This window comes from Pinus tabuliformis, chromosome 4_2 (genome assembly GCF_031772625.1).
Source record: "Pinus tabuliformis cultivar Carrire ecotype Pingquan chromosome 4_2, CPIR1, whole genome shotgun sequence".
NCBI classification, from domain to species: Eukaryota; Viridiplantae; Streptophyta; class Pinopsida; order Pinales; family Pinaceae; genus Pinus; species Pinus tabuliformis.
The window spans coordinates 320,023,416-320,039,017 of NC_142304.1; the positions used below are offsets into that span (position 1 = coordinate 320,023,416).

General features: G+C 33.9%; 1 protein-coding gene across 2 annotated transcripts; it reads right to left on the reverse strand.

Annotated features, from left to right (window-relative positions):
• Positions 1–1,090: 1,090 nt before the first annotated feature.
• On the reverse strand, positions 1,091–5,773 carry LOC149169247 (uncharacterized). 2 transcript variants are annotated; one of them, XM_089427047.1, is made up of 6 exons: positions 5,176–5,773; positions 4,607–4,974; positions 3,832–4,032; positions 2,587–2,677; positions 2,335–2,471; positions 1,091–1,595 (listed from the first exon to the last, which is right to left on the reverse strand). In XM_089427047.1, exons 1-6 carry the CDS (start codon positions 5,496–5,498, stop codon positions 1,339–1,341), a joined length of 1,377 nt encoding a protein of 458 aa, XP_089283173.1. In that variant the 5' UTR covers positions 5,499–5,773; the 3' UTR covers positions 1,091–1,338. The 2 variants fall into 2 exon arrangements, with proteins under 2 accessions (XP_089283173.1, XP_089283172.1); XM_089427046.1 differs by having other exon boundaries at positions 1,091–1,599; positions 2,252–2,471.
• Between the last annotated feature and the right edge of the window lie 9,829 nt (positions 5,774–15,602).

The following is a 15,602-nucleotide window of genomic DNA, read 5'->3' on the forward strand; positions in this document are numbered from 1 at the left end:
AATATCAATCCACATGAGTCAAGCTTGGGTAGTTGAAAGGAGGTGAATCATTGTCTAGACCTCAATCAAACACTAGAGGAGGGTGAGGACTTAAAATGATCAATCAAATGTTGCAAATTTTGCTTGTTATTAAAAACTTACTATAGGATATTATCCATATCAAAATGTAACCAATTTTGTAAAACTTTGTAGTCCATTAGCAATTTATAATATGAAGAAGAATAAGAGGCAGTTGAATGAAAGAAAATGTATCAATTAGTATTCGTTGTGACTAGACATAGACTTTAATCAATACAGATGTTCATTTATGTTTAAAAACTAAAAAAGGAAAATAAAGCTAAAGAAAAAGTGGGATGAAATGTGTGGTACAAAGGCAATAAAGCAATAAATAGGATGGCATATGGAGGATGAAGAATGTAAACAATACTCTAGTTAGCCCTCCTTATAGATAGACAACACTAGCAAAGGTAATAAGGCAAAAAAAAAGATGGCATATGTAGGATGAAGAATGTAAATAATACTCTACCTGGCACCTCCCTAAAGATAGACAAGACTAGCATATTTACACCAACATCTTAACACCAAAAACAAATATCATTTATGACTATTAAATTAAGAAATCATACATGTCCTCCAACTAATGAAGTAAGCCTAAATGAAATGTATGCAGTAAATTTAAAGACAAGAATTCTCTCTACCCAGACATGAGGCCAAATAAGGCCTCAAATTTTACTATTTCTTAAATTAAAGTGTTGTAAGTATTTCAGAGAGAGAAAAAAGTTCAAATTAATAGGTTAAAATTTTAGTTTGTATGATTACTCATAGTCTCTAGCCTAAAGGGTAGGGACGAATAAGGAACCTAAACCCTGCACACGCTGTACAGTGTGTACTTTATTTTCATGTATTATTTGGTGATTTTTGGAGCTGAGAAGTTTTTTGCTAAGACAAATATGCTAAACCCAAAAACTTTATTGAGAGGTATGCCGCTGTATATACTAACTTGCAATTTCTCTCAATTTTAATATAATTCCTGCTGTTTTAATTATTATTCTTGTGCAGTACAAATTTCCCAATGCTTAAGAATTAAGAATAGCGCACCAATGTGAGGTAGATAAACAGAGCACTGCCGCCTTAGCGTCCATTTAAAAGAATTGGGTAGCCATTCCTGACAGCGAGGTAGGTATATTTGTTATAGTAGTTATGTGAAGAACATCACAAAATTATCAAATTCAATCATTGATCAAACAATGCTACTTGATATATACAGGCAATTGCACCGGCACTCTTCATCACAAATATTGTTTAGATTAATGGAAGTTGTCTCCGAAGCTACTGGTGTTATCCATTTTGCCCTTGATGTTTCTCTTCTTCAACTGGTATTGTTACACGCATTATTCCTCTCCCAACAATACCCAGATCGATTACACTTCGACCTGACAAGTTTGATGTATCATCCTTCATGGTGGGTGAATCGAACCGGTCCTTAGTTAGACCTTCTAAGTACAGATTGATCTCTTGTTCTGTCATATTCTTCCCCTTAGATGAGGGGGTTCTTTTAATAAATTGTTGTAATGAGACCAAATGCTGCAGCCCATCTACCTGTAAAATACATTTAATATATACATTAGTATTGTAGTCAAAATATACATTAATATTAATATTTTAGTTTCAATGATTAACCATATTACTATAGTCTTAAAGTAGATGTGATTTTACTCTAAATTTTTGGAGTCTTCTAAGGAGATTGAGGAATTGCTTAGACGGCCAAAAGTAGTTGGGCAAAAAAATTTCAAAAAATCTTGTAAAAGCAGTCTTTGAATCATGTTTTTGATGGTGGAAATGGATCCAGCACCATCAAAAACTTTTTAAGGCTCCTAAAATTATGAATTCTAACAACTTTTACTTGGATTTACAAAATTCCCTACTAAATTTTTTTCAAAATATAACCAGAATTTCCATAACTTTTAGGGCAAAAAAACATGATTGTTAAACTACCACAATTTTTTTTCTCCCAACCATATAAATGGCACAAACTTAAACACAAAAATTAGTAAAACCCTCTAGTTCATTCCATTCCATGAAGATTAAGGGTTAAAGTTGTTCCATTTAAATCACACAAACTTGAACACACAAATTAGTAAAACCCTCTAATTCATTCCATTCCATGGAGATTGGGTTAAGGTTGTTCCATATTACTAATGCCATTCTGGTTTATGTCATTTATTAGTTCTGTAGTTCTTCATATTACCACCTTTTCTCTATAATCTATGAGTAGCTGCGCAATTACTCTCATCTCCTTTGAATACAAGGTAACCTTATTTGAGTAAGCTTCACCTTCCTTTGAAAGGGTTAAAATTTTCTTCTCGAGTCTGTGCAAGCGAGTCTCACACACTGAGACTGCCCTTTTGCCATACCTGAGAGCCTCTGTTACCTTCTCAGCCCATTCTAGAGCAACACAGATCTTATAGCATCTGGGGTTATAGATTAAGATGTCACACAACAGGAGATTTATCCATTTAAAACACATCTAATGCTATTCAATTACACATCTAAAACATTTCAATTTATGAGCTATCTGTAGGATACAGCTGTGCTATGTAGCGACAATCAGGTCTAACAACTCCCTCTAAATATGAAAGAGCTTTGCAGTAGTCCTGGAAAGAAGCCTCAAACATCTCTGCATATAGAAACCCAAAAATATTTGAAATTAGCACTTAACCTGAAAGATCATTGTACCTTGTCATGGATGTTTTATGTGAAGTCGATAAAATAAAATGCATAATACAGATCGATTTTTCACTTTTTTTTTTTTAATTTACATAAAAATATTTCATTTTTTTTAATTTACATAAAAATATTTGATTTGATAATATGATGTGTACCCCTTTCTGAAATTTTATTTATACTGCAAAAATAATGGGAATCTGATAAATTTTAATAAAACAAGATCTATACTGTTAGATTGTACTATAAGGGAGTTCTATATTTTCTTCACTATAAATATTGCAACCTGCTCATGAGTTGAAGTTTCTAAATTTGTTATAAAAAACATACCCCATGTCATGGGGTAAAACAATATGATAGAGATATAGATAAATGTCTTTCTGATTAATTATATTTTCAGGATTGGGTTCAAGTTTCAAACCAACTAATGTGATGGTTCATCTTTGGGACAAGGTGGAAAAAATCATACAATCTTCATGAATAAATAGTAGGGATGCATCATTAATTAAATATTCCCTTTTTTAATGATCTCTAGCTACCTAATCCACTAGTTCTCAAAGGCTAGTCCCCAACAGCTAGTTTTCAGCGGCAGTTTTAACCCTGGACAATGATGCGTCCCTACTATTTATTCATGAAGATTGTATGATTTTTTCCACCTTATTCTGAAAATGAACCACATTGGTTGGTTCTAAAAGTAGACCTACTCTTGAAAATGTAATTAATCTGAAAAACATTTATCTACATTATAGATCACAAAATCTCAATCTAACAATATGACAGACAATTATAAACACATACAATGATTCTTATAAATTTGTTGTAGGAAAAAATACTGTCCTGCACAATTAGCAACATGACAGATGGTGGGGTGTACGCAATGGTATTTACAGATTTACTTTACAAAGAAGCAACTTGTTCTGAAAAAATATTGATGGATGGATGAACTATATATGTAAAAAATGCTCACTTTAATGCTCTTAAGTATATATCAGAAAACTTATTGTGCTGAATTTCTAACAAACATATAATTAAAATTAGTATATAATGATACGCATCTCTACTGCATTTCGACAACTATTTTTTCAGTACTCCATTTCAACAACTTACCTTGCTGGAGAGAGACATCTCCCAAAAGAGTATATATATCCACCAACCTCAAAATATCATCAGCTTGCTGGTTTTTTTCCAGAATAACTCTAACTATGTCAAACATTTTCCATGCCAAGTCCAAATCCGATTCCTCGTCTTCACTCTCCAGATCAATTCCTTCGTCATCAGGAACGTTGTCCTGATTTTCACATTTTCCGCCTACAACGTGTACAATAAATATATTTATAGCATAGTAATATTGAAAATGGATTTAATCCAATTGTATTAAAATATAACAGGTATATATAAATTCCCTAGGTTTCACTTGGGAGCTTACAAAGCAATAGAGTAAACATATTTGTTATAAAAATAACATTATCTCAGATAACCTTTTGATATATATATCACATTTTTCTTTCCAGAAGAAAAGCACAATGGTAACAAACTCCATTTTTTTTCAGTAGAGCCTAACTTATGAGTTACCTAAAAACATAGAGGAAGCCATTTTTTGGTAGAGCCTAACTTAAGAGTTATATAAAAAGGAAAATCTCCCCTATGGCTTCCCATTATTTTTTAGTAAAACCTTAACTTATGAGTTACCAAAAACCCATAGAGGAAGCCATTTGTAAAGCTTAACTTAAGAGTTACTTCAAAAAAAAATTGAGAAAAATCGACCTTATGACTTCCTATCAAAGATACTTTAACCAGAGGCAATAGGAAATAGACCAATTAAACTAATCCTCAGTAAAATAATCATTCTCCATCTAAATAAGCCTCTGGCATGTATGCTGACCTTCATTTTGGCCAGATGTATCGCCTTTAGCATCAGAATTGGAAAGGGTTTGTGATGCTTGAGGTTTGTCTCTTATATCGGATGTTACACTTGTATCCCGTTGAGCAGGAACTGCAGAGGCCGAATTAGTAGTAAGCCCATGAGAGGATTCAACTGTATTTGTGACAGGGACTTCACATGTCTTGGCAGCTTCGCTATGCACGGCAACAGTAGCAGAGGGAGCAACATTGGAAGTTTCTTCTATTTCGGGGGCCGAGTCACCCTTATCAAAGGGTTCAGAGTCCTCTAAACCCTTGCAATATAGTGCACGACCATACTGATAATATGTGGATAAACACTCTGGAGCAAGTTCCCCATGATGTTTCACCCTGCACAATGCATTAGTCCTGTTAAAAGTTGCTTTTAACAGAAATTCCTCTTTGAAAGGAAAAGTGGAGAATGAAACCTGTGCCAACTCAACCAAACTTTCACTGGTTCATCACTGAATAAGATTGATCCCTGATTTGTTAGGAGTGCAAGAAATGCAAATTCACTGGAAAAAACGATGGAAGGTATGCATATTCACAAACCTTATCTCCAGAGCTCTGCTCAAGCAATCAAGCGCTTCGTCCAACTGGTAACCATTAAGGGCATCACTGCCCTTCTGAAATAATGCCTCGGCCTTCTCTAGCTCCACTATTAACATTTGGGAGGCCTCACTGATCTGTTTACAGTGGTCTGGAGATGTAAGAGAATTGTTGCAGGGCACCTGCTGTTCTCCTTTCGTGTCTTGAGCTTCCATGGAAAGAGACGCAGCAGGCTCTTTTGTTTTACTACCATCTACAATAGTTCCAGTACTTTTTTCATGTGAAATAGCCCACCTTTCATTTAGAGCGACGATCTCCATAGCCATGGCGTTTAAAATTCCTTTTCGACTGAATATATGTTGGAGAGACCGGATCGAAATAGAAGGCAATCCAGCCTACAATTTAAAATCATAGAATAATGAGGAGGGAAGCTGAACCGAAACCTCAAGAAGGCAGACCAAGCTTACTAAAAAACAGTTTAAAAGTTTAGACCTATTGTTAATGTGAAAAATAGGCTATTGTGCATATCTAAGTTGGCTTGATACACTTGAAAAACTTAGGGCACAACGGTAAGTCCATATCACCGTCAATGGCGGAAACAAAAGTCTCCTGAAAATTCTAATTCAAATCTGGTATATATGGATATAGTAAAAAATTTACAGCGATAATGACAAGAAAGGGCAGGTGTAAATATACAGGGGCAGGGGCAGGGGCAGGGGCAGGGGCAGGGGCGATATTTTAAATTTTAAATTGAGATTAAAAGTTTATAGGGATCAAATATTTTTTTTAGAGATAAGCTCTTTTTAAAATGTAAAATTTGGAAAAAAAATGTATTTTTAGAAATTTAATTCTCTCAATACTTAAAATATTCAAAGTTATGATGAATCTAACCCTTAAAAGATCACAGAAAATATATATACAATGAATATTATGTATATATGTAAATAACTACTATTATATACAAAGAACCTATCAAGTCACACAATTTGTAAAATGAATCATTTTAAGTTAATTGGTTTGTTAAAAACATAGAGAATATTATTCATATTTATATTTGAAGAGTTACATGAGTATTAGATAGAAACAAAGTACAGATGTTAAATCAACGCATTTACACTGAAATCAATATAATGCCTTGACTTCATTGTACATCTTAATTTGTATTTTAATTTTAATTTCAATGTAAATATAAAGTTGTATTGAATTTCTAATATATTGATTTCAATTTACATTTATCAATACATAAATAATAGACATTTGGATCAATGCATTCATAATTTATCTTAATTCGATTTTTGTAACAATTTTTATGTCAATTTTAATTTTTATATTTATTTTTATTGCATGTAAATTTCTATTTATATTCCAATTTAGATCCATGTGTATCTCATTGTATCCATTTGAGTTCGTATTTATTAATAAATAATAATAAAATATGCATTTAAATAATTTTTTAAGTTTTTCTATGCATATTTTAGCTAATAGATAAAATATTTTTTTTCTAATAAATTTTGTTAAAATCCCGTAAATATTTTAAATAATTATAAGTTTAAGTTGTTTATATTTTTTATGGTGTTGAATCAATTTATGCATTCAAAAGTACATTTTAAATAATAAGAAATCACAATCTTATCCAAAATTATAAAGAAAAGTCAATACATTTTAAATAACAAAAAAACACAATCTTGTCCAAAATTATATCACAAAATTATAGGAAAAAATCATTTAATTTATTAGTTATCTTACACTTTTCCATTTCTATTTTTATTTTTATTCAATCCCATAAAATAAATTTGAATAATATTCATCATTGAATAATAAAAAATGTACATACTCATTATAGCGATTACTGTATTTTTTATTCTAAATTGCTTTTTTCATATAAAGAAAGAACGAACGATATTAAAACAAGTTTAAAAATAATAAAATTTACGAAAAATTGTTTTTTTTAAATTCTATTTCTTTTATTATTTAATAAAATTATAATTGTAAGCAAAACTTCGGCGAAAATCACATGAGGAAAGACCTTTGTCGACGCGTTTCGAACCAACCAGTGTGGTTCATCGTCAGGATAAGTTATATATTAAAATTACAATTAATATATAAAATTAAAATGATGATGACGATGATGATGGTTAACCTCCACTGAGACCAAATAATGGTCTATGGGACCTAAAGAAACAAATTATATATTTTGATTTAAGATTTTATTCCTATGCTCAAAAAGCTTGGAGAGAAGCCTCCCGAGCTCACTATAATTTTTACATTGTAAAAGGCTAGGAAGGTCAATATTGTAACAAAGATTGTGAAATTGAGATCTAATGTGGTTATACGCGGGGCACTCTAAGAGGAAGTGGTTTTCATCCTCGATGTTCCTATTCTCACATATATGGCAGATCCTTTCCGTCCATGGCATTTTAGGAACTGCCCAACGACCTGTTTCACTATGGAGCTCATGAGAATTCGTTCTAATCTTTGCTATATTAATTTTCTTCTTTGAGCGAGTTAAAATAGAGAGATACTTTTGATCTTCTAGGGTGGGGTTGATGACCTTCTTATAATAATTTAATTTTCTTTTAGCCGCTAAGTCTTTCTCACACCACATTTTTTCTTTGAACTTAGAAGTAACAATATCTTTAATGTTATTTATGTTTTGCAATGCATCATTTTAGTTGATCTCCCAATAGTTTAACCAAGCCCTTGTGTCTTTATGCCACCCTCGATTGAGCCTTAGGTGGTTTTGGCTAGAATTTAAAGCTAGCTTAGGAAGGCTATGATCGTTTATGTTACTGATTTTGTGCTTGTACAACAGAAACCTAAGCATAGCTAGGCTCTCAATAGGGGAAAGACCTGCTTCTATAAGGAGAATAGGATAGGGTGTATTACTTTTAATTTTCAGGTTATAAGTTATAAAACGCTTCTGGATTTGCTCAATCTTTCTCCATGATTCTCTGGAGATGCTGCAACCCCAAACCTCACAGCCATATAAGATAACATGAGTGGCTAAAGTTTCAAAGAGGAACTTCTTTTTATCCCACATTACAAGGTTTGTTATTTTACAATTATTTTCAAGACCAAAGTAAGCTTTCCACCCCCCATTAATCCTTTTCTCAATGCTATGGTTCCAGTTGAGCTTGTGATGAATATCAATTCCTAGGTACTTGTAAGAATACACTTCCTCCAAGTTATTATTGTCATACATAAAATTAGTGTAAGTGTCCTTCTTGGATTTGATAATCATCACTTTTGTTTTGTCAATGTTGACAGTCATACCCAGGGTAGAGCAGAAATCCTTAAGAAGCATGAGTTGCTTATTAAGATCAGAAGGGCACCTTGCCAAAAGAACAATATCGTCAGCATAAATAAGAAGGATGACGACTATCCCAGCTAAGATCGTGCCATCACATCCTGCTTCCTCTAAATAGCCTTCGAGCTTATCAATGTAAATGCCAAATAGGGTAGGGGAGAGGGGGCAACCTTGTTTAACTTCGATGTTACACTTAATATCTTTCGACCACCCTTCATTGCTCTTTAGCTTGGCAATTACATTCTCGTATAACCTTATAGCGGCAGCTCTCAACTCGAGAGGAACCTTTAGCTCTTCTAATCTATTCCAAAGGTTGTATCTAGGAACCGTATTGAAAGCCTTTCTAAAGTCCACAAAGCAACAAAATAAATTGGATTTATCATTACGACATTCCTCCGCAATGATCCTAAGCGTAACAAGGTGGTCTGTTGTTGAGTGATGCCTTATGAAACCTGCTTGGCCTTTAGCCCGCTTACCTTCACTTTCAAGCCATATGCTTAACTTCTTTTCCAAAATACTACCATATAACTTGGCTAAGAGAGGGCTGATCATAATTGTTCAATAATTAGAGGGGTTATTTGTATCCCCACTTTTAAAAATAGGGATAATGAGGCTCTCAGTCCAAGGTTTAGGGAACCCTTGCTTGACTGCTTGATTGAAAATCTTGTGGATGTGTGGGATGAGGACAGGACCTCCAATTTTTAAGATTTCTGCTTGGTAACCTTCAATGTCCTTAGCTTTCCCATTAGCGAGGCGATTAACCCCAAACTTAATGTCTTCTAAAGAGAAAACTTCTTTTGTTGTGAGAAGGGTGTCCAAATTATCCATGACATTTGGAGATTCATAAAGCTTTTTAAGATAGGAATTCCAATCGTGAAGAGCAATTTTATTATTATCCTTAGTCTTCCTAGTTAGAATCTGCCTCCAAAATTTCTTAGGAGCTACCTTGGAGAGGTGTAAGAGATTCTCCTGTCTTTGACGAATGTACTGCCTCTTTTTCCTTTTAGTTAGGGCTTTGTATAATTTTATCTTGTCCATTTTAAGAGATTCATCAATATATCTATCTAAATTTAAAATTATATATATAATATTTTTGTTATTATTTTTTAGAATTTTTTAAAAATATTTTCTAAATGAATACAATTATTTATAATCATCTTGTTGTTAAAACATTTTTTTAATAAAATAATGATTATAAAAAATAAAATTCAAATCTTTAATTACAATCATTAAAACTAAATTTTAAATAATGAAATTTAAATGTTTTAAAGTAAGGTTAGAAGTTACATACTTTTTCATCTTTAATAATATTTTTAACAATTTTTATTTTATTGTATATTTTATTTATATAAAATATTTAATAGTTGGTGTTTTTATAGATATAGAATATAATTTATTTAAGTATGCACTCAATTATAATTATAATGTGAGTGTAGATATACAAATAAAATTATACATTATCGAAGATATGTAATACACAAATAATATTATACATTATTGAAGATATGTAATACACAAATAAAATTAGGCATAACTATACAATACACAAATAAAATTAGGCATCACTATCATAATATATAGATTCTAAAATTATTTTTCTAACATAAGGATGATTATATAACTCAAAACTTAAAGATATGTAATTATAAAACACAATTAGGAAAACTAAATTTTAAATAATGAAGTTTCAATGTTTTAAGTAATATTTGATGTTTAGGAATTTCAAATAGTTGGTGACATTCTAATGTGTAATGTGTAATATAGATTTGTGAAAAATATTTTTGCCAACAAAAAAAATTAAATTTTATATGTATAAAAAAAATCATTTTCAATAAAATTTTAAAAGCAATTTTCAATTCTATTGTATGTTTTAATTACCTAATATATTTCATAAGCTATGTTTCTATAGATATAGAATATAACTAGTCTTAAGTGTGCACTCTTCTATAATGTGACTAGAGATACTATGCTAATGACACATCTTTGTACATTAGTTGGTTATGAGAATTTATTTGCCTATAAATGTGGTATTTAAGGGATAGCCTAGTACATGTTCAACAATGTGTATAGTAATGCTTGTATATTTTTTACTAGATATTGTAGAGTTTGTGGTCCTTGTAAGATTCATTGTAGCTCCTTAAATTGTGCTACAATCAAGGGATTATATAATGCCAACTTTGTGCACGAGTATTTGATCAAGCATCACATTTGTCCAAAAATGAATGTTGATAAAGAATTAAACTCGTATAGATCATCATGGTACAGATTCAATTGGAGAATCTCTTTGGAATCATAATACAACCTCCTCAAATTGGTAATGGTTTCCATTATCTATTTTCAATTTTTTTCCCTAAACCCTCACACCTTCTCTATATATTAGCCTGATTGATAATAACATTATTGCACTCTCATTATATTTTTTGAATCTAAATTTATTCTTGTCCTTTAGCCATTTTGTCGCAATACATCTCAATCTAATTGAAGTAAAAATGTAACACACACAACACAGAAAAATTATGATTCCTTGATTATGATTTAGGGAAATATTTAAGATGGGATTATTCTAGTCTGAAATGGGATTCCTCTAGTTTAGTATAACTACCCCTTCCACATTTACCCAATTTCACCGGCCTTCGAGGGTAAACATGAGACAAAGAGTTACTATGACATGACACAACCTACAAGCTCCAGTTAAGGAAATGGGGCCTACAAATTGACCACGAAATGAAAACTCACAACATCCTTCATGGATATTGGACACTCAAAGGCCAGAGGACCACCCCAGGTGACCAAACCTTGAGCTAGGGCTCTTTTTCACTAACGTAGACTCCCAACTGCATGCATGACAAGGCCTGGGTGTGGTTATAGGCCTCCAACCGCATGCACAAGATTGCCTCCATGCAGTTGTGACCCAACTTGACCATTTTAGAGGGTGCAGTCTTGAGATTTGGACCACCTTTCTAGGTCATCCTCTAAACAAGTACCCAGAACTGCCATAACTTCTCAAAATGATAAATGACATAATGAATAGGATAAACATACAAAATTGAGTCAAAAAATTGACCTAGACAGACAATAACATACTAGACATTTTGTCAAACACATGGAAAACATGTAAGCTAAAGGTCATGAATGCATGTCTAATAATAATAGTCTGAGATTCATCTAAGAATCACCAAGAAGACTCTATTCCCTCTCCACATTGCTGCAAAAATGCTTATTATTCCATAGATTCATCAACCAATCAATAGCTAAACAATTTATGACAAGAGCCATACATGTTACACATCATATAACCAACGTATAATCAGAAAATAACTAACATAGAAACTATGGCAACTCAGCCATAATATCACCAACATAATCACTAGAAGTTTACATGAGTTGCAGTAGAATAATAACTCTTATTAATGTATGAAAATACCAACCAAGCCAGGGGCTTCCACGTACTACCTAACTATAGATTGGGATGAACCAAATCTCTCCTTCAACCAATCGCCCTAGCACCATATTCTAAGAATGAATGTGGGATCTCATGGAAAAAACCAAGTACAAACCAAACCAGGGATTCCAAAGGCCAAACCACCTCAACCCTCAACCACAATGATTCCACCTTCACGGTCGGACATCACTAACACCAACCAAATCGGTCTCTACCTAAGTTTTCTAGGATTCCATGAACTAATAACTCAACCCACAACCTTCCATGGCTCTAGAGAATTTTTCCAACACAGCTCCAGGGACTAGTAACTCAACCCACCAAGGGCTCCAGAGTGTTAGTCCCAACCTAGGCTCCAAGACTAGTAACTCAACCCAAGTTGTTCCAAGGCTTCCAGAGTGTTTGTTCCAACCCACAGCTATAAGGAACTTGAGCACCAATAAGAAAAGCAACAAGCAAAAAAGTCCACAACACCATGGTTATCCAGTAATGGGAAGACAAGGCTAAAACCACTATCAATCTAGGAAAATATCCATGTGGATGATAGCACATAACCAAAAATCACATGGATGTACCATGCATGCGGAAATCAACAAGGAAATCACACATGCAAACTGTTACCTACAAAGAAATCTAGTTGTAGTTGTTAATCCAATTATTCCCTTGTGTTTCCCTACTTTCCTTTACCTTATTTCTCCATATCCAAGTGACTGCCCAAGTGCTTCAATAATGCTCCAAGAATACTCTAAGTGTACAAGAGTATGAGAGAATGAGAGAATAGAAGAGAGCTCCAAAGTTAAACTAAAAAAGGTTGTGAACTGATCCTCAGAAGCCTTTGTATTATTGAGGCCTCTATTTTGTTCATTTTCCTTCAATTTCCCCCTCATGCAAATTTGTGTCCCTTCATATTCATTTTCTCTTATTTTCCTTTATTTCATAAATAAAATTCCAATTGTTACCACTTTTCCTTTGCCAATTTCCATAGCCATTAATTAATCACCGATGATACCCATCACTATGTTTTTTTTAACATTCAACTTGGAATACATGTCCCGTGATCTTGGTCTTATTTTATTTACGTAGAAAATCAACCAAGGGTTATCACAAACCCCTCCCCCTTAGGGGAACACCATCCTCGATGTTCAATGACACATATGACCAACAAACCGCTGAAAAGAAAACATACTTCCCATGGAGCTTTATAACATAGCTCAATACAATATTTATAATGAAAACTACTACAAACCATGACCAACATGACAAACATGACAATCATACCACTTATTGGAGCTTTATAACACAACTCGTTGTGGCATCTACAAAAAAATCCATATACATATATACCAAAAACATTTGCTTGACACAACAAATAATGAAGGATATAAAGCTCACATCTAAACAACCATCTTCAATGTAGCCTCATTGGGCCCAAAGTGCTTCCACTATACCTTAACCTACTTGATTGATATGCTCTAGAGCATGAGTTGTTTCCGCTGCAATTTGCATTGTGGTTCTAGCTAGAATTCTCCCTTTGGTTCCACCTGCAATACAAACCAATGAATCACATGATCAACATCCTGGACATACTTCTTAAGCAATGAAACATGGAATATGTAACAACCCTAGTGAAAATTCCATGTAATAAAAGTTAATAAAGCCAAAAATAATAATCATGGTTGATGGGACACTTATTCCAAGCTGAATGTTGGGCAAGACATCCTAGTGTGGGTGTTCATTGGTTTATTATGACTAAGGAATTTGGCATTGGCAATGGCAAAGGCTTTGGAAAGGCGAAATGGAATTTTTGGCACATTTATTTATGAAAATAACAGAAAATGGGAGAAAATGAAGGTGAAAGGTCACACATTGCATTTGAGCAAGAAATTGAAGGAAAATAATGGGAAATGAAGAAAATAGAGGCCTAATTGATAAATAGGCTTCTGAGGATCAATTGCTACCTTTTGTCAGTTCAATTTTGGAGCTCTCTCATTATTCTCTCTCTCTCTCTCCCTCTTGGACACTTAGATTTTTTCTTGGAGCACTTTGGCATTGGATCAAAAAAGGCAAAGAAGGTAAGAGGAAGGAAGGAGCAAGCAAGGAAGAGCAGGATCAAGAAACTACAACATGATTCTTTGTAGGTATCGACTTGTATGTGTGTTTCCTTGCTGGATTTGGCATGCATGGTATTGCATGTGGTTCTTTGTTGTTATGGCATGGATTTTGTGAGGTGTGATAGTGTTTCAGCCTAGCCTTGCCATTTCCAGATAGCCATGGTGTGATGGGGTTCTCATGTTTTAGTTGAGTTAGATTTCTGGATGGATTCGAAGCTAAGTGGGGTGGATCTCTAAAAGAAATAACACATGGCCTAGTGATCCCTGAACCGGACTGTGGGGTGGTAAAGCCACAGGCCTAGTGACCCTTGAATCGGACTGTGGGTTAAGGTAAAGCTAGGCATTGTGTGCCTCGGTGGGCCTAGAAATCCTCAATCTGTTAATGGAATGATATATGGTAAAGCCTGGATGTGGTTGTCCTTGATTAGGCCTAGGAATCCTTGTCGATGAATGGCGGGATATACGATAAAGCCTAGAGGGGGGAGTCTTAGTTTAGGGCCTAGTGATCCCTAGATTGAACTGTGGATTGTGGTAAAGCCTGAGAGACTAGGAGACAGGAAAATTCCTCACAGTGTAGGTGGATAAATCCAGTGGCATCCATGCTTGTTTTGGCCTAGTGATATAGTGGAGATCATGGCAAATCCTGTTATTACATGTTTATTGTGCTAGCCTAGGGATCCAGTGTGGATTGTAGTAAATCTTGGTTTCTATTAATGAGGGTGAGGTGGTTTAGCCTCGAGATGCCTTGATAGGTTATTTTGGTTTGAGTCCCACATTCAAGCTTAGAATATGGCACGAGGATGATTGGCTGAAGAGAGATTTGGCTCAGTCAATCTATGGTTAGATGGAAAGTAGTAATCCCATATCGGGTTGGCTTTTGCATTCATTAATAAGAGGTTCTATCCTTGGTATCTTTTGTGTAAATGTACTGGTTTATATGTGGATTCTATGGTTGATGTATCCTTGATATTTATGTTGTTATTATGTTGATTATAAGCATGTATTATGACAATGATGATGTATGGCTCTCCTCATGTTTTGATTTGTAAATGAATGAACAATGTATCTATGACCTAATAGATGATAATGCAGCTAATGATATAAGGGAACAATGCTTCTTAGTGATTCTCAGATAAGTATGAGACCCCTATGCTCAGATATGTTGTTTAGACCTGTAGATTACATATTTATGACATGTTTAGCGAACTGTTTATCATGGCTAGTAGGGGTCTAGTCAAGTCTTTGTTCAAGAAATTGCATTTGTGTCATTGTTATGTTGTATAAATTCATTTCTGAACCTATCATTGAGTTATGGGAAGTGACCTGGGCTCTGGGCCTGAAAAATTGGCACAAATACCAGGGATGCATGCACATGTCTGAGGAGAAAAGTCCCCAAATGCATGCAAACCCATGATGTGCGAGCATCCTGAGCCTCCCGGATGCACCCTTGCCCAAATCAAGAGAGCATCCAAGGGTTTAATGGTCTAAAACTTCAGTTGGTCTCAGGGGTAGGTTACCTAAGTGGTTGGGATGGCCCCTGGAAGTTTTTTTGTTGATGTGGAAGGTATGTATG